General features: G+C 36.8%; 2 protein-coding genes across 6 annotated transcripts in view; one reads left to right on the top strand and one right to left on the bottom strand.

The window, feature by feature from the left end:
* Positions 1-5,166, bottom strand: part of LOC110462209 (protein MMS22-like) — a 34,288-nt gene extending 29,122 nt beyond the window's left edge. For 2 of the 4 annotated variants that reach the window (XM_021516063.1, XM_021516066.1), the window contains exons 1-4: positions 4,875-5,145; positions 2,908-3,035; positions 2,250-2,424; positions 220-316 (exon numbers count right to left, since the gene is read on the bottom strand). In XM_021516063.1, the coding sequence (XP_021371738.1) occupies positions 220-316; positions 2,250-2,391 (239 nt within the window). In that variant the 5' untranslated portion in view covers positions 2,392-2,424; positions 2,908-3,035; positions 4,875-5,145. Of the gene's footprint in view, positions 1-219; positions 317-2,249; positions 2,425-2,907; positions 3,036-4,874 lie in introns of all 4 variants that reach the window. The other 2 variants (XM_021516065.1, XM_021516064.1) reach the window with 2 other exon arrangements.
* Positions 5,167-5,446: 280 nt separating this feature from the next.
* The window catches only part of LOC110462186 (organic cation transporter protein-like), a 23,507-nt gene continuing 5,734 nt past the window's right edge, over positions 5,447-23,219 (top strand). Inside the window, exons 1-7 of one of the 2 annotated variants that reach the window (XM_021516027.1) lie at positions 5,447-5,568; positions 14,505-15,074; positions 16,328-16,558; positions 17,041-17,237; positions 18,677-18,910; positions 19,845-19,979; positions 20,753-20,844. In XM_021516027.1, coding sequence (XP_021371702.1) covers positions 14,694-15,074; positions 16,328-16,558; positions 17,041-17,237; positions 18,677-18,910; positions 19,845-19,979; positions 20,753-20,844 — 1,270 coding nt within the window. In that variant the 5' untranslated portion in view covers positions 5,447-5,568; positions 14,505-14,693. Of the gene's footprint in view, positions 5,569-12,130; positions 12,191-14,504; positions 15,075-16,327; positions 16,559-17,040; positions 17,238-18,676; positions 18,911-19,844; positions 19,980-20,752; positions 20,845-23,219 lie in introns of those variants that run through there. The other variant, XM_021516029.1, reaches the window with a different exon arrangement.

Genomic DNA, 23,219 nt, shown 5'->3' with positions numbered 1-23,219 from the left:
TATATCTACTACACTGCATGACAAATGTGAATAGAGCTTAACTTATACACAAGGTGTTGGAAAATAAATTTACATCACATAATAAACATGTGTAAACAGTTAAAAAAAAGAACAGATTTTTTACAAAACAGATAAAAGATATAAGTTTTATCAACTTAACAAATATGAACAAGTGCATATATAATACATATAACAGATGATAACAAACTTATTATGTACCTTTCTAGCTGCTTCGGTGAAGATTTGACATTATGACAAGAGAATGGTCGCTGGCTTGTATATGTTGGAGTTGGTTCCTGCACTTCCATCTGCTGGCCTTTAAATCAGACACATTGTACAACAAACTTCAATTTTTTAGGAAAGTAAAAAATTGATTTCATACACCTAAATGATAAATATAACTATAGGTACTAATTATATGCCCAAACAATTTATAGTAATTGTATGAATTTGCACAAAGGTTTTATACAGGAATTCCCAAAAAAAATAAACTTACATATTGAATTGCTTTATGTTATATTGTAATTGGGTAATACACATATAATATACCAAAAAGACAACTCAAAAATGTCTCGAAAATATATAGGCAAAATTAACAGATTTTACAAACACTATTGTTTCAAATACATTAAAAAAAACAATTTCAAGAAAAACAATTTATTTGTGTGTTTTGAAATTAAGATCTCTGCAACAGCTGAGGTCATATGACATCATCCACTGATTATAGGGTCATGATCAATTAAGGGCCATCTTAAGGTGCAACCGCACTGTGAGTCCGAACTTTGACATGATAGCATGACATACCAGCCTGTCATATAATATAATTAATCTAAACGTCAAACAATTTGTACGTGAACATTTAAGGTCTAACCAGAGTTGTCTTGAGAGAAATCGTCATATTAAAGGAAAGAGTACTGTAGATATAAGACAGAAAAGAAAAATCACAGACAAAATTTCTGTTTCTTTGGTATGTCCCAAAAGACTTTCAGAGGGGACTATAGTGTCAATTCATGTATTATACAGTACTAGTTCAAATCTTCTTTCTGAATCTGCAGATCTAGAGGAACAGGTAAAGATTTGAAGTTTGAGTGTTTTGTCATTTTTTTTAAAAACTGTGTTGTGATGTTTAGCTAGCTTCTCTTCTGCATGCTGGTTCACTTTATAAACCAGTAATGGCATACATTATATAAGTACATACATTATCTAAGTACATACATTATATAAGTACATACATTAATATTGTTGTCTGGGAACTGTACTTAAGTACATTATCATATACTTAGCCGTGGTATGGGTTGTTTTGAATGTGTGATAATGCTGCATGTAGCTGTACATGTGTATAGGCCATATCCTGTACCAACCCATATCCTGTACCAACCCATATCCAACCAGCATGAACATATCACAACCTCCCAAAACACATACACTACACCCATGCATCTTGCACACATGGGAGGTTGTCCTTAAATGACCATAGCTGTTGATAGGACGTTAAACAAGACTAAACCAAATCAAACCCGCCCGACACGCACCATATCTGTTCAACAGTTTTCAGAAAATTCACACCTCATAAGCTGGTAGTGTTCACACTGCATACCTATCTGTATTTGCTATTCTGTTAATTGCATTTTAATTTGCGGTAGAATGTGTAATTACTAATAATTGTGATGCTATAGAGCAGTATATGATAAAAATGTTACCAAATGGCTATTTCCATATCCTACCCAGTATCAGCCTGCAGGCCTCTGGTTCCTTGGGCTGATATGCGAGTCGATCTTGGCACCTCCGGCTGATATGGAGTAGGATATGAAAATGGTCATATGATAACTTCTAATTATCAGTATACATATGCACTGTCGTCAGTAGCAGTACATCCTCGATATCCAGGGGTTACGCTCACTTTCGCTCTCTACACCCCTGGAATATGTCATAGCAAAATTGAAGGCACGAAGATAGCGGTTTGATTGGTCTCAGGTGAAAAAACCTGACCAATCGCTAGGCTGATACCTGTCCTTTAAAGATTACAAAGGAGAGACGCCCGACTTCAAAGCCAGTCAGTATTTACAGTTACGTGACTGCAAGATTCTTTTGATGTACATCAAAGGATCAAACTAGTGTTCTTGTCTCATCAACAAGGTGGCACACACAGAGCCTTCAATTTTGCTATGACATATTCCAGGGGTGCCGAGAGCGAAAGTGAGCGTAACTCCTTGATATCAAGGATAGTAGCAGTATAGACTATACTGTACCCTCATCTGGGAAGTGTACTGGAGTGGATGGGAACTGCCTGGCCAAGTCGTCAGCAAACATCATATCACTGTCCTCAATGTCCAGTCTGTATGGGTTGTCTGGTGACAGGGGAGGGGTGATTGAGTTCTCATCCATGCTCATTTAGAAATCTTTCACTTCTACAAGTTCCAGGACCTGTAATCAATATTAATTCGAAAAATAAACATCAATGTGCAAAAAAGACAGAAATTGACCAGGTTTATGAAAATCAAATGTTAAAAGGTGTACATGTGAGTATATGAAAAATGGAAACAATGATGGCAGAAACAAATACATGTAATGATGCATTCCCTTACACAGCATGGATATATATACAGTAAGCCCGCAAATGGCACTGCTACCAGTGAGAGGCCTAGGACCTGAAAGTGTCAGCAAATTTAAATCAATGACCCGTGTTAGTGCTGCAGTTTCTAAGCCCAATAATTATAAGATGATGGATATGTCACACATGAACCCTGCAATATTCCTGATCAGTAACGACAGTGAGTCTTTACTGAAGTCACACTGTGAATAAGCTACACCAATTACAGTCTCTGGCCCTTACCCGTGATAAAGTAGCAACAGAGATTGTACAATGGAGAGGTACTAATATAATTATATAAGAGAACTCCAACTTACAGATACACTGTACTCAGGTTTCTAAAATCCTCAATGGCATGGCATGGACTCTCTATCGCTAGACCACCAGTCAAATGTTCCAAAGGAGAGTCATGTACAACACTGTATCATGGGAACACTCTGGAAAACTATAAAAGAAAACAGTCAGTACAAGCATATGGCATATCATTTTTATTTTCAGCAAGTGGTTGGTGTCATGTCTGGAACGTTAACTCACTGACAAAGTAGTAACTTCTGATCTCCCACTTTAACACTTTCAAGTCAAGGTTAAAAAAGCTTTGGAAGGATAAACCCAGGAAATTTTATTCATCATTTTAGTAAGTTTCACTTCAACAATCATTTAAGCATTATCTGGTACATGTACTTATAATTATCAACCAGAAGTCTTTTGATTAAATACAAATGCAAAACCTTTAAACGACACGGTAATCTTCAATGAAAGTTCAACAAATGTGGAGAAGATGATTCATTGGAACTCTTGATGCATCCTCTAAAGTCAGAGGAAACAGAAACTATCTTAAAAATGACTGCAGAGTTTTCTTTTATGTGGTTACGTCTGATAAACTGACTGTAAGAACCGACATTCTCACTTTACTCTATATATTGCCGTACAAAATCTGTAGAAGTGCTGCATGATCATTGAAAATATTCTAACTGATATTTATAACTTAAGGATATATTTACATCAGGGCGAAAGTTTCGGTGAACTGGATTTAGGGCGAAACGACCCAGATCCATTGCCTATACTAGTACTATATACATAAAAGAGATCGATTGCAACACAGCGGGCCATTTTGGTGGTTAGTATCGGCTTTCAAGGTTATTAATGTTGTGATTAGTAACGGGTTGTTCCTAAATCCTCATCGTACTAATGGTTGTTTCGCCCTAAATCCTGTTCGCCCTAATTTATTTTCAAATGATACGCTAATATAATAATTGATATTTAAATATAACGACTTAACTTATTGACAACATTCTACATTGGTGTTAGGTATATTTCATGTAGAAAAATACCCAACTGTGTGAGTGCAGAGTCAGCTTTTTATAAAATTGATTTTAATGATATGGAAATCTAAGAAGACCTAATTTGTGACTTAAAACAACTAAAATTGAAAGAAAATACCAAACAATGTTCCGTCCTTAATTTTTTGTTTTATGGCGAAACAACCTAGGGCGAACGGGATTTACAAACCAGAACTGTTGTGATAAGGCCTGCTTACACTTTTAACACACATGAAAAGCAATAGTACGCCTTGCATAATGAATGCAGTATGAATAAATCAGACTTGATGTCTTCTGGTAGATGATGCAGTGAAAATTACCGGAATTTACAGGTTTAAAAAGGCTTCATGGTGATAGAATTGAGCAAAAATGTCTGTGTCAGTTATAAAATCATAAACAAATCACTAGCCCTGGTCTAGTTTACTATCTGCTTCTAAATTTTACTAGCGTACAAATGTAGTCTTCATCTTATTAACTTCCTCCGTCGATACCGACGGTTACGGAAGTTGGTCTTGTGCTGTAGTGCATTAATTATTATGTACAGTGAAAATCAGGCATCAGCTTATGGATTTTTACAGCTTTAGGTGTTCCAAATCTTTACAGTACCGAAATGTCCTCAGTATCATCATGATCAATACTCAAGACATGTACAACTTTGATACTGAGGACATTTCGGTACTGTAAAGATTTGGAACACCTAAAGCTGTAAAAATCCATTAGCTGAAATTCATCAGGGCAGTGGCCATATCCACGACCGACAGGATGCACCGAGCCAGAGACAGAATTCCTAGAAATCCAACCAGGTCCAATACCAGCAGCAATACTCGAAAACACTGACTAGACATTTGGTATCGTCGCTTGTGGACCACTTGTGCCTTAGTTGCGGTATTGATTTTAAAATACACTGTGACTGTAACATCTGTATTTGGTATGTGAATATATGAAAACAAAAATGTTTTCCATACTCTTCTCATATATATGCAGCCTGTGAAATGATGACTGTGATGGGGTTTTTTTTCAGTTTGTATACAATTTGATACGATGGGGGCGCACCAACACTGGCACGGTTGGATGGATTTGTAACGTCTCTCATAAAGTGAAAATATTTAAAATAACTGAATATTTACAAGCCAGCATTGGATACTTCACTGTACTCTATGACAAGAAATTAAAATCATCCAACTTCGAGGAAAGACCATATTTACTCAACTTTTAACTTTGCCGCGAAATATTCAGGGTCAGTCCGGCGCTTCGTAAGAGGGTTCCTAATTTTAGAACGGACTATATCCGGAATTTAGCACAAAAGTGTGTTCTTATTTGTTTTATATTGTGTTGTGTCTCACATTTATTGACGTGTTCTATCGTGACTGTGTATTTTCTTTTTCGTAAAGTTAAAAAAAAAAAGAATTTAGATTTCTCGGTACTTGACTTTCTATTTTATCGTATCCTTAGAATAACGCGTTCGGGTTTCTCTCGCTGTATGCATTAGGCATAGTGAAGATACAAGAGAAGTTCCGAAATAGTTTGAGATTTCAACCTATGACAGGCTAACATGTCGAAATAACGTTTCTTGTAGGAACATGTGCGACCGGTTTTCCGTTGAAGCAGGAAGACGACAAGGAACTAGCCTGCAGTCAGGACGGGCGGAAATGACTAAAGGTATTACTTGTTTATTTCAAATTCGCTTTTTTTACTTAAGTCTTTAATTTTGACCGGAAGGTTATTGAAGTCACCTTGCTCCAGTAACCGTGACAATGTAACGGTTACTTTCACTTTGACAGTAATTAATGTCATGGTAATACATAAGTAGCAGTTAGAAAACATTTAACTCTGTACACGATCGATGGTAACTGGTTGATACACTGATATGTTTTCATTCCATTGAGTAAACTATTTCAGTTAATATGAATCTGATATAAACTAAGTTAGTAAGTGTGATTTCACATTTCACATACTTTTTGGAAACTGGCCAATATTTTTATTATTCAGAGGTTTCGTTTTATTACTGAAAATATTTCCACTGCTGCTGTCAGTGATATTTACATATATATGTAGATTATATATACTTAAAACGCAGTAAACTGGTTTGACATACATGTCTCTTGTATACATTTGTATGTCACCAGTGTTCAATTATATTTCCACATTCTGCTGTCACCAGAATCACTAATACCGTTATATATATATAGTTCAGAGGTGTCAACCTCTGAAACCTCCAATGAGGGAGATCTCCCTCATTCCACTTTTACAATGAGGGAGAAAGTGTGTACATGTGACTTTGCTCAATTTATCTTTCCCTTTTTATGTACCAAAATAACTCCAAAAGCATTGACATTTGATTCAGACACACCTGCTATATTATTGATCATTACTTACACCCTGCACTAACTAGGAGATCATTTGACCACAGGATGTACATTTTGAGTTTGTCTGGGTTTGGACTTGAATGACAGAGTTTCGAGAAAGATTGGTAAATTTTTGTCAAAATCAGGGCCGGAGTCTCCCTCCTAATGAGGGAGGGTCGACAGCTATGTTAGTTGCACATATATACTGCACTGGATATCTGATCCTTCAGGCTGACAGTACATATGATCTAGATAATATATAGCATTTTGCCTGAATCTATCTTGTACTAACTATTGATGACATCACAATACTACCTATTGTTTATAGGGCCGGAGTCTCCCTCCTAATGAGGGAGGGTCGACAGCTATGTTAGTTGCACATATATACTGCACTGGATATCTGATCCTTCAGGCTGACAGTACATATGATCTGGATAATATATAGCATTTTGCCTGAATCTATCTTGTACTAACTATTGATGACATCACAATACTACCTATTGTTTATGACGTCACAATCTGTGCCATTGTTAATGATGTTTATATATATATATATATATGTAGAACAATTGTTTGTGCCCACATTTTCAGTACTTCAGGGATAGAAATATCCTATAAATTTGTCCTGAAGAAGCCCACTGTAGGGGCGAAACCGGTCGACACTTCTAATAAACTACAAGAATAACTTATTGTTCCGATTAACCAATTTAATCGATGATCATTCATTTTATGCCTGACTATGATTAATTGATCATGATTTTCTATGATCGATCATGGTTTGACTACAGCTGGAAAACTATCAACATTATAACAAATTATTGAGATCAGGAGTTGAAGAGAATGCACCACATTTTACCCATTTTGGTGACTGCTTCTCTATTCATTTTCATTTAATTTTATGATGGATCATTAATCATCATCAATCATTTGGGAAAAAGTGATGATTGATCAGAGATTTTGAAGTGATTCACAACACTGTTATATAGTATTGCATTACATTTTAATTCATTCTTTTACTGGCTATACAACAATCTAGAACAATTTAATTCATATAGCTATCTAAACTTGGAACAAATTCCCAGAAAGATCCTGTGCATTACTCACTTCAAGCCCCTAATTGCTTATCGAAACTACCAATTAATAACCTTATAAATTTACATGTACTTGAAAAAAACCCATCAAACTTAAATCTCAATATTAAACCACTCCAACACTTCCAATCTTCAACCCTTTCTGAAATTACTTATCTAAAATAATATCATCAAACTTTCCAACACCTTTTCCTGTTTTGGAAAGTTGTATGATATTTTTTTCAAGTAAACAGAGTTTATAGTATAATATCACTTTTTCTCAGAAAAACTGATCTTTCTCAAATTTCCTGTGTAAGCAGCTCTTTCTGTTAATAAAAATGTTTCAGACATTTCATTTTGAGTGTGTTTTAATGATAAGTTACTGTAGCGGAACTAGACTGGGCCATCGTTGGCAACTATATATGTAGGTAGCTCAATTGGTAAGGCGTCTGTCTAGAGTTTTGAGGGTCCTGGTTCAAATTCCAGTCTGGTTGTGGATTTTTCCTTTTACGATGTATATCTAGTACTGAGTGAATACTAAGTAAGGGGATACCCCAACCTGGGTTGTAAATAGTTGTCTTCAGACTCAGAGACACAGCCCCCAACAACTTAGAAAAAGGAAGGAGGAATGCAGCGGAACTAGACTGGGTAGCTTGTCAGCGACCAGGTAGTGCAATTAATAGAACGTTAATCTACAGAGTTTGGAGGGTCCGGGGTTTAATCTTGGTCCGGCCATGCATTTTCCCGCTCTTATTACCTAAAGTACATCGTACCTAATGCATTTTCTGTTGACATGACTTTTAATGCAGCAGATAAGGAAAAATAGAGAAAAAAATAAACTTCATAGGTTAATAGAACTAATTGAAAGTGTTACGAAGGTGGACATCAAAAGAATCTTGTTTTTATTGGGTCATTTTTATGGGATTTATGTCCCTTTTTTCTTAATTTCTGTTTATAAATATCGTCTAAATTACATCTAAATAATTGGTAAGTGATCAATTAACTTTGGAAGTTATGTGATGGCAGTTTATTTAAATAATTTCAATTGATTTGAGGATGTTTTAAAATACTCCTTTTCTGATTTTTTATGCGTGACTTGGCTGTTAAAATAGAAGTTACTGCAGCCTGCATGTAGCCGACACAATTTAATGCTGTGTCAGGCAAAATGACAATTTTGGATAAGGTATATGCCATGTGTATTTATAAAAAGAAGCGTTTTTATCTGATATAAATGTGCATGAAGCATTCATAACATTTGGTGTGACCCAGTAGGCCTAGCTAGTGTTTACAATATGTTAACAATGTGACCCAGTAGGCCTAGCTAGTGTTTACTATATGTTAACAATGCGACCCAGTAGGCCTAGCTAGTGTTTACAATATGTTAACATCTCATTTTGGTTACCTGCCACAATTCACGTCAACAGGATTAAATAGAGGTCATGTATTTTTGTATGTTCAAGTCAAAACTAAATCTGCTATAAATGGAATGACCTGCAGGTGGATATATATAAATGTATTATTGTCACTTGCTTAAGCCTACAATAGTCAACCATGAATAGTTTCCCATATATGAAATTGTTAACAGCTCAGCTAAACATTAAAAACAGATCAGTCTAATGCTGTGTATTTAATGTTGACGTGACGCATTACAGGATTGGAAAAGGTTGCCTCTGACAAAACTCAGGAAGTGGTTATTAATTTCGTAAGGAAGTATTATTTAACTTAAACTCATTCACCCCTGAAGACCCATTTGAACTCTTCCAATTTCAAGGATGGAATAGTTCATTATAAAATTGCAGGGGTGAATGAGTTAAGTAAAGGGTTTTCAGAGTTACTTCAGGACTCTCTGATCATGAGTAGGCAAGTTATCTTATGTGATATTTTATTACCTATAATATATGGACTCTATGTATATTGTTGTCAATGTCATGGAAACTCAGTGTCATGTTCTATGGTCAGGTTATGAAATGCCAAATCTAATTTGCGGGAAGAATGGTTATTTAGTGAATGTCAGTGTGGACTGTAAATTTATATGTCAGGAGACTTAACTAGGATAGCTTTAGTAGTTTATGTGGTGGATTACTAGACTGTCACTGATCACCAGGTAAAGCTGACTGGTAAGTTGTTGCGTCTGTCTAGAGTTCAGAGGTTCTTGGTTCGAGTGCTTAAGTCTGACTTGCGTATTTCCTTCTTTCTCACATTTGGCGCTGAACTAAACACTCATGGAAGGTTGTTAAGGGTCTCATGTGCCTTTGGGGGTTGAAGACTAATTGTTGACAGAGAAGAGTTGGTATTGTAAAACAGATTCAATCGATATCCCAGGTGACCAGGTAGCTCAGTAATGGTTAGAGAGAATGATTAGAGTTGAAAGGACCTGAGTTAGAATCCCAGTCTGGCTGTTGCATTTTTATACGCCCCTCAAATTTGACGGGAGTATTATGGTATGGCGTTGTCCGGCCAACCGACGTAAACTTTTGTTTGTCCGGCAATCTCTTCCTACTCTTGTTTTTCTTCTGTTATTTGGAGTTAATAAATGAAACTTTGGGCTTTTCTGCTATTACATAGTATTGAAAAACCCAAAGCTAGGCCTATGCATCACTGTGGATTTTCTATAATGTAAATATAATCAATTAATTCCTATATATTAATTGTAATCCATTCACAGTTATATTAGAAGTGGCCATGGGTTACTTCAGTTTAAATGGCTTTGGCATGTTTAAACATAGAGGAATGTTGATTAAAAACTGATTATAAATAGTATGCTGTGACGGCAGCATGTGACGACAGACCGTTAACTATTAAATCAATAACAGAAATCAATAGAAAGTAGTGTAGTGGCTGTATATATCATAACGTGGAAAACAGAATAGCGAGGTAAGAGGACGCAAGTGACTGGCTGAGGTAAGAACTGGGATATTACTGTGGGGATGGGGGTGGGGACAGGATGGGGTTGGGATGGGGTGTGTGTGGGGGATGAAGATGAAGGGGNAAGAGTACCAGACAGGTATAGGAATCTCAGAGATGTCCTGATACAGGGCCCTGACAGACATACAGGTTACTGTAAAATGGGACTCTACTTGAAGCAGGGGACAGGTACAGGTAGGAATCTCAGAGATGTCCTGATACAGGGCGCTGACAGACATACAGGTTACTGTAAAATGGGACTCTACTTGAAGCAGGGGACAGGTACAGGTAGGAATCTCAGGGACATTCTGATACAGGGTGCTGACGGACATACATGTTACAATAAAATGAGACTCTACTTGAAGAGGGGACAGGTACAGGTAGGAATCTCAGGGACATTCTGATACAGGACACAAGCAGATTGACAGACAGGTGAGATAGTAACAGATCAGGAGGGATACTTACAGGTAGAATTAAGGAATCTTGCTGACTTGCTGTTATAGAGTACGCTGTGTACAGGTAAAAGGGGGGTCTTCTCAGGGAGGGGAAAGGCAGGTAAGAATTTCAGGGACTCAGATCTTGACTCTGACATACTGGAAAAGAGGGGACTGATGAAAAGGAACAGATAATTAGGAACTGCATTAGAAATGAGGACTTTATGAGCCATCCTTAGCTAATAAGTCATGAAAGGTGTTTAATTTCAAATATGACTGCAAATTGTGTGTGATAACATCAGTTAATTTGATATTTCATGTATGTCGGAAAAAAAATAATTGAATACTATATTTGTAACTTAGTATGCAAATGACTTTTAGCCTAATTAGCTTTATATCTGAACTGGTAAAGGTGAAAACTGGGAAGTGACAAACATTCGGTAATCTCGAGTGACTATTTATTCTGTATCATGTGAATTGAACTGACAAACAGGTAACATAGGGACAGATGGGTAGAAATTTCAGGGACATAAAGCTACAGGGTGTGGATTAAAACAACGTAGGATTTGGACACTGAGGAGTGAAGACTGAGGGACAGATGGCAGTTTTAAAACTCAGAAGTAGACCCATAGACAATCACCATGAAAAGCACTGTAGGTCTATGGGAATCATTTATTAGACCAAGGTGTCTATGATGTTATTTCCTACATTGGGTATGTTATAAAGTACTAAATGAACTAAGTAAAAACATTCTTGGTAAAAGTCTGTTCTATGAAAATTTCATTAGATACACATTCTTATCTCTAAAAAATGAGATGCATATGGACATATCTCTGGGAAGTAAAATTACAGGCCATGGACAAACAAACTAAATTGGGACACCTAGGAAGAACAGATGGATAGAAATCTCGGGGACATAAACAAAAACAGGTAGGATTGGGGCATTGAAGACGGACAGATGGGTAAAAATATCAGGTACATGAAATTACAGGCCATGGACAAACAAATTAAGTTGGGACATAAACAAAAACAGGTAGGATTGGGGCATTGAAGAGGGACAGAAGGGTAAAAATCTCAGGCACGTGAAATTACAGGCCATGGACAAACAAATTAAGTTGGGACATAAACAAAAACAGGTAGGATTGGGGCACTGAAGAGGGACAGAAGGGTAAAAATCTCAGGTATGTGAAATGACAGGTACATGAAATTACAGGAAAGGACATAAATAATCAAATATATGTTTAGAAATTACATACAGACATTACAGACAGGTAGAAGTGCTAGCTGTAGGTCAGACAAATGGGTTTACATAGTTATAAGGAGAATCTGGAAAGGGAAAGACAGCTCTTAGTATGTCAGGCACTTACAACAGACACGAATACAGGTACAATAAGCCACGGGATGATGATCTATTGTAATATGACACAGAAGATATACTACAGGTAGAAATGTAAATATTTGTAATGACTTACAGGTGAAAATCTCGGGACTGAATATTTACAGAACTCGGACGATCTCATAGAAGCAGGTAAGATCGGAACATGTTTTAATTGGGCACAGACATGTAGATACTTCAAAAACTAATTATTGCTGTTCATTTTGTTAATTATTTTTATTGACATTTTCTAAAATTTGCCTAATTTTGCACAGGTAAACGTTAATTATTGTTTTGGTGTGTGAGCATATTTTGCCATATTTGTTCAATGCCGTTTTCTTCATTTAGCCTGTATCAAGATCCTACTTTTTGTACATTAAGGTTTAAGACCAAGAAATTCTTTTATATTTGTGTGTTAAATCACATTTATCAGTTGATGATAGTCAAAGTGGAAGCAAGGTGTTTTTAACATATTTTAAATTTTCTAATACACAGGGTCTAAGTTTTATATTTCTCCAATATCCAGCCATGAAAACTACATTGATGACAATGTATATATCGATAGCAACACTATTTCAGTGCTAACACGAAATTGATCAATCTTTATGGAAAATCAATGCAGCTATTTACTCGACCGAAGACAGCGCACAAAGGTATAGAACTGAAGGTCCATGTTTAAATGTCCTGGAAAATGGATTTTTTATTAAAATTTATGGATCTGGGACATGTTTACCGTTATAGTATTGCTGTACTGAAAGGCATAACTCGTTGTATGTAATCTTTAGTATGAAGCAGAAATCAATGATGTGTAGTAAGTCAGGGTGTATATACCTTTATAATATTCTCAGGTTTGACAGAGTCGACACACATATCATATATATATACAATATTAATAATGTCAATGTTTTGTGAGTGGCGCATCTAAGGGAACGCCTGCTATAGTTAACTCTCAGAGTCCCCATTAACATGTCTGTTCATGGTTCTACAGTGTAGTATCATAGCACCATCAATATTTCCCTTTAAAAATTAGTCTTTGTTCATAGGAGAAGGAACAGAACTCGGTGAAAGTGACTAGTGGACATTCAGTGTTTTTCTGTCTTCTCTTTGTTATGTACCCCCAGTCTGTAGATGCAAAAATGACTGGACTACGTACGCCTTGTAAAGTACAATGTACACCAAATTTATTAAAAATTTTAACACATCATGCCCATCGGAAAAACTTGTGCATGCATAACCAATCCTATCTGCCGGAACCATAGCTCAAAGTCCAAAAAATTGAATTTATTTTATTCTGTAAGTTTACATTATCGCACTCTAAGGTCCGATAATATAAAATTTATAAATTTATAAAATCGACCAGTTAGGACCTTATAAGCTACAGTTCCCACAGCTAAGCTTATCCATGACATTTTTATATGTTTGCTCAGCCTGACAAAGCCTTGTCCAGTCTAATCTGGTCTCTAAAACTAAAGATATACAAAATGTTACAATTTCTACGAATCTAAGTATCAAATCACTAAATATCTTCTGAAAAATCTCTTCAAAGAATTGAATTAAAAGACTTGGAAAACCATTGACGTTAGTGGTGACACTATTTCAGTATGGCAAATGTGGGTTACTGCCCTTTAGAGGAGGATATATATATATAACTTAGAATGAGGAGAGCAGTTCAAGATCTATTTCTATTTAGTGTAAATATATATATTAACATGTAAGTAAATTAAGAAAGATGTGGCCAACCCAAGAAATTGCCACACAATGCTTCGTTACCGACTGGCTGTTAGGTTATTTTTGTTTTTTTCAGTAAATGCAAATTTGTAAATTGAACAATTATTCAAATATTATTCAATTATTCAAATATGAATGATAAAGAGCAATATCATCATCTTATCTTCGCTTTTCTGCGTGCAAATTCAACAATATATTTTTTTTCTCTCACATAAATGTGACGTACGACCACGCTGTACACTATCAGATCAGTGTATAATATGTAACAGTTGTTGCTACAATTCTAATATTCAACATCTGTTAGAATTTAATGTTCTTCAAGCTGTTAACAAATTTGAAGTACTGTGAAACATGTATATTTTAGCAGTGATCTAACCCATTATTACTCTATGCGCCATTTCTCTGATGACTAACTTAGTTACGACTCTAAAACTTGGGATGGAGCTACTGGTTTGTCCTTTGATGACACACATAGATAAATGAGGGAGAAACGTTCGGGTACTTAAAGCCTGGAAAGATTTACACACTACAGTTTTACAATATACAGTGTTTTAATTTCAGTTTATTGAACAAGGTCAAAGGAATAAAGTATTGTAGGGTTTATTTTAGGAGCCTTTTCTGGAGGACAGTGGTAGGGGTGTCTAGGTGACTGCTAATTGTTAGACGGTAACAGTGTGAGTTTGAGCGGCATCAACAAAATGTTGTCTATCAAAACCAACTATTTGCTTTGTTGTTTCAGGTACTAACTGAGGTATTCACCATGTACTAATGAAAGAAGTGGATAATCTACAGCCGTCACTGCCGCAGGAGTCGGGTTAACCACAGCAAGTGTTGAGGGGGGAACCAAAGGAGACGAGCAATAAGCTACTGAAGATAGTTTTCATCCCAATAATATAAAGAGGTGGTTCGATTCCAGCGATTTGACAAGATGAAGATTCCAATGGAGTTACTGATGAGCCAGCTTGGAAACCCGGGACGGTACCAAGTTTGCGTGTTTCTTCTCCTGGCTTTTAACTACATACCTGTAACTTTCAATCACCTGGTAATGGCGTTCTTTGGTTCTACTCCTGTGTACTTTTGCACCAGCCCCGATCTCCAGCCTCCTCCAGCTCCCTCAGGGCTTTTCTCGTTGGTAACCACACACGCATACAGAGCAGGTAACCTGACCATCGTTGGTGTGGACTTCGGAAAATGTGCCAGTACCTACCATCTCCAAAACGGAGGTAATATGTCGGTTGGCTGTGCGGCAAAGGAGGCGAGTAAGTGGACGTATGTGAAGGAACAGCAGGAGTCTACCATCGTGACAGAGGTCAGTATATATATATAGGTATACTGTATACTGGGAAATGATGTCTGCAGTTTAATTTTCACCTTTTTTACCCTCCGTGATGAGAGCGAATTTATCATTATAGTAAGCATTTGTATACAACTTCATTTACAAAGTGATTAAATGTAAACGGGGAATTTAATATTGGACGAAAATGAATTTGACCATCAAGGGGTAAACATTTCCTGGTGTACAGTATTTATTAGGGGTGAGGAATTATATTGCAATACTAATATATTGCAGTATTAGACGACACACATTTTCCCAACATCGCTCATAATCTCATGGAGGTTGATGATTTGTGATATTGACTCGGTCTGACTATTTTTAGTAACATCAGGTCAATATTCACTTATGGCATCACTTTAATTGTAACACCACAGTACCCTCTAGTTATAAAACATTAGGTACCTATAACATAACAGTTAAGACTTTATTTTTAAGAGTTATTGAGACACTTGAAGGGTTATTGAGACACTTGAAGGGTTATTGAGACACATGAAGGGTTATTGAGACACATGAAGGGTTATTGAGACACATGAAGAGTTATTGAGACACTTGAAGGGTTGTTGAGACACATGAAGGGTTGTTGAGACACATGAAAGGTTGTTGAGATACATGAAGGGTTGTTGAGATACATAAAGGGTTATTGAGACACATGAAGGGTTATTGAGACACATGAAGGGTTATTGAGATACATAAAGGGTTATTGAGACACTTACATTGTAAATGGTTATAGAGAAACATCTATAATTATTATTAATATTAACACCCATAAATGACTCTTAAGACATGTATCTATGATTATGAAGACTAATAAATTGTTTTTCATGCACGTAAAGGATTATTGAGACAAATCTATGATTATTAAGATACCTAAATTATTAAGACATTTAATGAATTACTCAGACACGTAAATATTCATTGGGACACATCTTTGACATACTTGCCAACTGTTTGAAATTTTCATGGGAGAGATCCTGCATTTTCAAAATTAAAACATAAAAAAAATGTGTGTATTGTACCCCCTAGAGAGAAAATAACCCGTGAAAATGACATAATTTGAGATGTTCTTTCAGATGTAATCAATAGATCTTAGAATATAGGAATAGTTTTGCAAATTCACCGGTTGAAAATAATAAATTTACGGGTCCATAATCGGGAGTCTCCATCCTAAATAGGGAGAATTGGCATGTACGCTTTGATCATTAAGACACATGCTTATTGTATTTTAGTGGGACCTGGTGTGTGACTCCTCCTTCCTGGCTAAGGTTGCCACGACAGTGTATTTCTCCGGTGTAATGGTGGGAGGACTGGTGTTTGGTATCCTCGCTGATAAACTCGGCCGGAAACCAGTGATGCTTTTAACCCTCTATGTCCCCATCCTTATTGGTGTCGGCATTTCATTCTCCAACAGCTACATTCTCTTCATTGTTCTCAGGTTCTTACAGGGAGTATTCATGCAGGTAAGATGATACTCTCTCACCAACATTTCTGGTAGAAAAACAAGGACTCATATTCAGAAAACCAGAAGAAGAAGAAGAAATCAGAAAATAAAGGCAAAGTTCATTCCAAATATTTAGAACTTTATAGTATATGATGAAAAGGTTATAATAGAACCATGTACATGTTCTACAACATATCAACCCAATATCTCCAAATTAGCCAGAGGGACAGAATCAAGACTTTGAACATGAGACTGACTTTTTCAGTGATCAATAAAAACCAGCACAGTTATACATTAGAACTTGCCTTAAGATTATGCCGTAATTAAATTATGCCTGTCAGAATTGATCTCTGAAGACAGATGGTCTCTCATAGGCTTTCTTAAAAAGTTCTATATATTGTCAATTTTAATGGTGAGTCTCTCAAAAATACAAACAGTACTACAATACACTCAACAAATCTATTATTCTCCAAGTATGATCTTATAAACATAATATTGTAGGGTCTACAAACGTCAACCTATGTCCTGGCTATGGAACTCTTCCTGCCTCAGTACCGAGGAGTGGCGGGGGCTGTGCTGGAGTGTTACTGGGGTGTTAGCGTGGTGACGTTAGCTGGTGTAGCCTACCTGCTACAGTCCTGGAGATACATACAGCTGGCTATATCCCTGCCCAGCCTCTTGGCCCTTCCCTACTTCTGGTAAGACACAATGTTGGCAAACCGGTAATTATTGGATACTTCCGCAGTGATGAGGGCAAGGTGTATACTGAAATATTGTAATGGGAATTGGCTTGAGTTACGTGATTAATGCAGATCACATATAATTGGTTGACGTCAATTTTATTGAGTTTAAATTTTTGTTTCCAAGGATACCAGGCCAAGAGACACCTGCTGATAGCGATTTAAATCTCAATATAATTTACCACATTTTCACAAATACTTGTATAAAACATAAAAATCTCAAGTCCCTTGATGTTGTTAAATTTTATTTTTAATTGATTATATCAATTAACAATTAATTGTAATCTTAACTCGTGAACCAATAAATATTCATCATGATTGCTTATTGATACAACACTACCGGAATATTAAGGTTAAAAGAATTTTCTGAGGTGGACAATGAAATATTGCTCTGGTCTGGGAAGAAAAGGCAATGGTATTTGACCAAGAATATCAATGTGACAGTGTAGCAAATGATATCCAACGTCCCCTAGTGGATGTTCAGTGAAGGTCTGTGTACCCCAGTTGATGGATTCTAAAATGAAATTCACTAGTCTGGCCCTAAGAGTAATCGAAATTCAAAAGAAGAGATGACCAGAATCCATCAATAGCGAAGCTCTTTAATGGTAACACATGCATTCGTAAACACAGTTGCTTCCCCTTGCTACACCTTGCCTTTAATTTTTTTCGTTCCAGTGGGGAAACCGAAAGTGTATCCTTGAAGCAAAGACAATTGTGTTTCAACCCATACATGAACATCTTCATATAGTGAAAACAGTATCCATGTTTTATTACTTGTTTATTTAGATAAAAACTAATATACATTCTGAGTGAAAAAAATCTATCACACAAATTTTGATACTAGTAGGCATGAATCCATTTTACATGTTTCAGTCCACAAGGTGGGTCGTAATCAGGTTCTGATGTGGCCAAATTAGCGGGCCGAAACATGTAAACTGGATTAGATTTGCTGAGACTCCCCTATTGATGATGTCTGGTCATCTCTTCTATGTGGCGCAATGTTGAGTAATTGTGTTATCAAGTTGTCATCACACAGTTACCAACGACGCATTTTGGAATACCCATCGAACAGCTTTCCCATACACCAGTAGATAGTGTTATACGATTGTAACCCCATTTACGACATGAACATTTATCAACCTGACAGATTGTGATCTTTGGGTGACGTGATGTCTCTAGGGTACACAAACATTCTTCGGCTTAAGAGAAGGTTCAGTAGAAATGCCAACAGCGGCTTATTCACTGTCATGTAACCAGCACATTCCCTAAAACTTAAATCAGCAATTACTGGTGTTTTTTTACTTGGCTCACATAAATGAATGATAAATATAAGGTATTTAATATATAAGTTAATCTAATAGTTGAATCTTATGCATGTTCTTTGCTTCCCTTAACAGGTTGATTCCTGAATCACCCCGTTGGTTACTGACCAGACACAGGTTCAATGACGCAGAGAAGTGGATCAGTAAAATGGCCCGGTTCAACAAACTGGAATACCCAACCCAGCTGATGGAAGATATAAGGCTCCATCTGGACAAAAGTGATGCTCTGTCTGTACGCCAGTACACATTCATGGACCTGGTGGCCACGCCCAGAATCAGAGCACGAAGCCTTATACTCTTCTACCTCTGGTAATCACAGCTTGTTTTTGATTTACAAAACAATAGCTTGTAATTCTTGTAAATAAATAAAATAAATAAACAAATAAACAAAGAAAACTTTACAACAGTTACTATGTTTTGAGTGTATAGGATATGAAATCATGTACCAGAATCTACCAATAAATTTCATTAAATTAATTAAATTAAAATTAACTTGCGATAACAACGTGAAGAAGGAACAATTTCATCAAAGGCTGTTCCAAGTTAACACAATATCTAATACAATTATTTTAAGAAATCATTTAGAAGATTTATCTATAAGCTACTGTCAACACTATACATGGATATAAAACCTCTTGGTCCATTATTACAGTGTACAGGGTAATTCCACATTAGCTAGCTCACAGTCAAATGCTTTAGATATTACAGTTAACCAAGGCTGACGGCAATAATTATATACAAACTTTATACATTGAAAATTGTGGGAGTACTTATTTTAGTGGACACAAATTTTAACCTATTATCAGGTTTTAACAGATTAGGGCATTGACAAATTGGTGCACTCACGATATATGCAATGGAAAGCTATATACAGAAACTAAACTTTTTCACCCATGCATAACTTATGTAGACTTTACCATGCATGGAGCTGGATGAGTCCATTATGTCCTACACTGGTGAAAGGATAAATTAGCATAATGTTTAACTCTTTCACCCCTAAATTCACATTTGAAACTTATCAAATCAATGACTTGGCAAGTCCAGTTTAGATATGTAGGGGTGAGTGAATTAAAACATGAAAAGCACTTAAATTAGTACCATTGTAATATGTACGTTCACAGTATGTAATTTTAACCTGACAGCAGCTGACACTATCTCATTACAGAAACTTTGACTTTTTTGTTTCTCAAGACAAGTTACTCACTGATTTGTTTGCGATCAATAACTTTTTTGATGTTTCCAGGTTTGCTGTTGCCGTTGGTTACTATGGCCTGTCCCTAAGTGTGACAAGTCTCCCTGGCAACAAGTATTTCAACTTTGCCACTAGTGGATCAGTGGAGTTGGTGGCCTTCATCTTGGTAGTCATCATCATTAAACGGTAGGTCAGAGGTCACTCATGTCTAACAGATTGTCAGAGGTCATCATATGGTAGGTCAGAGGTCATTGGTGTCATATTTTTTATCAGAAGTTTATTGTAGCGCTGAACCATCACTGTCCAAGAGATGAATGGTCAGGAAATAGTAGACAAATATATCAGAGACTGTCCAGAGACTGTCCAGAGACTTGCCAACTCCCCCTATTTTTGAGGGAGACTCCTGATTTCAGACCCTAAAATGGAGCATTTTTAACCAGTGAATATGCCAAACTATTCTTATTTTCTAAGATCTGATGATTTCTTCTGAAAGAACAGCTCAAAAGATGCCATTTAAAAGTCTTATTGTTTTCCTTGGGTGTACATACACACATTTTGTAGATGCTTTTAATTCCTAGCATGCGTAATTTCCCCACATGGAAATTTCAAAAAGTAAGCAAGTATGTAGACCCAGTTGATCATAGCTAGGGTAACATTATCGTTGGCACTAAAAATAAGGGCTTTCAAAGAAGATTAAACCTTCTAAACATATCATTCTGTCTTGTCTCAACAAATCTATTGAAGTGAAATGATATCAGAAGCTTTGAATTTCGTTGCTTTGATATTTAAAATTTCCCCTAGCCACAGGTTAACATTAACTAACCTTTGAGCAACGGGGGTGAGGGGTTTGACCTTAAATCTAAAGTTAAAAGTCTTGGATATCTTTGCATAAAATGAATCATGACATATTAGTTCCAGTTTTTTGTATGAACTTCATCCAAATCATTTGAACTCTACAGATTTGGAAGGAGGAAGTGCCTGTTGTTTTTCTTCATGATAGGAGCTTCCGCCTGTATTACTGCTGGAGTCATATCGTTTTACAGTGAGCAAGGTAGGTTTTATTTATTCACATATTGTCACATATTTAGTAGTGGTCCCATCCTTGATGCTCTAGTGGTTACGCTCACTTTTGCTCTCTGCACCCCTGGAATTTGTCATAGTAATATTGATGGCACGCAGCTAGCTATTTCGTAAAAAGAACTTGACTAATCACTAGACTGACACTTGTCCTTTAGAAAGTACAGAGGAGTAAGACTTCAAAGCCAGTCATTTTCTTTTTACGTGACTGACAGATTCTTTTGATGCACATCAAAGGATCAAACTAGTGTTCTTGTCTCATCCACAAGGTGGCGCACACTGAACCTTCAATATTGCTATGTCATATTCAAGGGTGCAGAGTGAGCATAACCACTAGAGCATCGAGGTTGTAACCCCTGGAGTATCAAGGATGTAACCCCTAGAGAGTATAGAGGATGTAACCCCTGGAGTATCAAGGATGTAACCCCTGGAGAGTATAGAGGATGTAACCCCTGGAGTATCAAGGATGTAACCCCTGGAGTATATAGGATGTAACCCCTGGAGAGTATAGAGGATGTAACCCCTGGAGTATCAAGGATGTAACCCCTGGAGAGTATAGAGGATGTAACCCCTGGAGTATCAAGGATGTAACCCCTGGAGAGTATAGAGGATGTAACCCCTGGAGTATCAAGGATGTAACCCCTGGATAGTATAGAGGATGTAACCCCTGGAGTATCAAGGATGTAACCCCTGTAGTATAGAGGATGTATCCCCTGGAGTATAGAAGATGAAACACCTGGAGTATCAAGGATGTATCCCCTGGAGAGTATCAAGGATTTAACCCCTGGAGTATCAACGATGTAACCCCTGGATTATCGAGAATGTAACCCCTGGAGCGTATAGAAGATGTAACCCCTGGAATATAGAGGGTGTAACCCCGGTAGTATCAAGGATGAAACCCCTGGAGTATAAAGGATGTAACCCCTTGAGAGTATCAAGGATTTAACCCCTGGAGAGTAAAGAGGATGTAACCCCGGGATAGTATAGAGGATGTATCCCCTGGAGTATCAAGGATGAAACCCCTGGAGAGTAGAGAGGATGCAACCCCTGGAGTATCGAACATGTTGTGTTTTACTTGTGATTACCAAAGTCGCAATTGTAAATAGAGTATAGAGGATGTAAACCCTGGAGAGTATAGAAGATGTACCCCCTGGAGTATCGAACATGTTGTGTTTTACTTGTGATTACCAAAGTCGCAATTGTAAATAGAGTATAGAGGATGTCACCCCTGTAGTATCAAGGATGTGACCCCTGGAGTATAGAAGATGTACCCCCTGGAGAGTATAAAGGATGTAACCCCTGTAGTATCAAGGATGAAACCCCTGGAGAGTAGAGAGGATGGACCCCCTGGAGAGGATAGAGGATGTAACCGCTGGAGTATCGTGGATGTAACCCCTGGCGTATAGAGGATGTAACCGCTGGAGAGGATAGAGGATGTAACCCCTGGAGAGTATCAAGGATGTAACCCCTGGAGTATAGAAGATGTAACCCCTGGAGTATCGAGGATGTAACCCCTGGAGTATCGAGGATGTAACCCCTGGAGTATAGAGGATGTAACCCCTGGAGTATCGAGGATGTTGTGTTTTACTTGTTATTACCAATGTCGCAATTGTAAATATTTATGTTAGTCCTTTTAAAAAGAAATGTTTCATAAAAATCACATGTTGCCATGACAGAATTGTAGTTGTTCCAAATTTGAATATTTGAAAAAAGATAAATAAAAAAAGAAAACAAGAAAACTGTAGGGGTCGAACTTGGACACTTTACATGGTAAAGCCTACATTTTCCCAATGTTGCCATAGAGGAATTATACAGACACAGCATCAAGTTAGTGTCCAATTTATGGGCCACAAAACCCAATGATAAACATGACAGGGGAAGTAATTTTAAGCCAGAAAGTAACTCCTTTAGGTCTGTCATTTTCTATGGCGAATTCTCCAAATCAACAAAAGTCTTGAGTGGAACTCTTCTACACAATTAAAACTGGTGTAGTGGTACTCTTTACCATAATATTAGTATCTGTAGGTCAAGGTGGATTTCACTTCAGCTATTTTTACAATACGAGATAATTCTACGAAAATTTACTAGGATGTTACTATCATGCTAAATTATTTTGTATTTGATTGAATACATAGAACTGGCTATTGTATCACCGAGATCAAAGGTCCAGAAAGGCATTTTTAGAGTAAAAAGTTACAGATAACAGTCGATTTCTAAAACTGACAACAATATATAATAGAAATATTTATTATTAACATTAAGACCCAGCAAATTCTATCCTTCCTTTTTTAACAGACTATAACGAAAGTAAATAACGACATGTATGGGTATATGGAAGGGGGTGGGGGT

The sequence above is a fragment of the Mizuhopecten yessoensis genome, unplaced genomic scaffold (assembly GCF_002113885.1).
Source record: "Mizuhopecten yessoensis strain PY_sf001 unplaced genomic scaffold, ASM211388v2 scaffold10759, whole genome shotgun sequence".
In the NCBI taxonomy this organism is placed as follows: Eukaryota; Metazoa; Mollusca; class Bivalvia; order Pectinida; family Pectinidae; genus Mizuhopecten; species Mizuhopecten yessoensis.
This window is presented reverse-complemented; position numbering and strand designations above follow the sequence as displayed.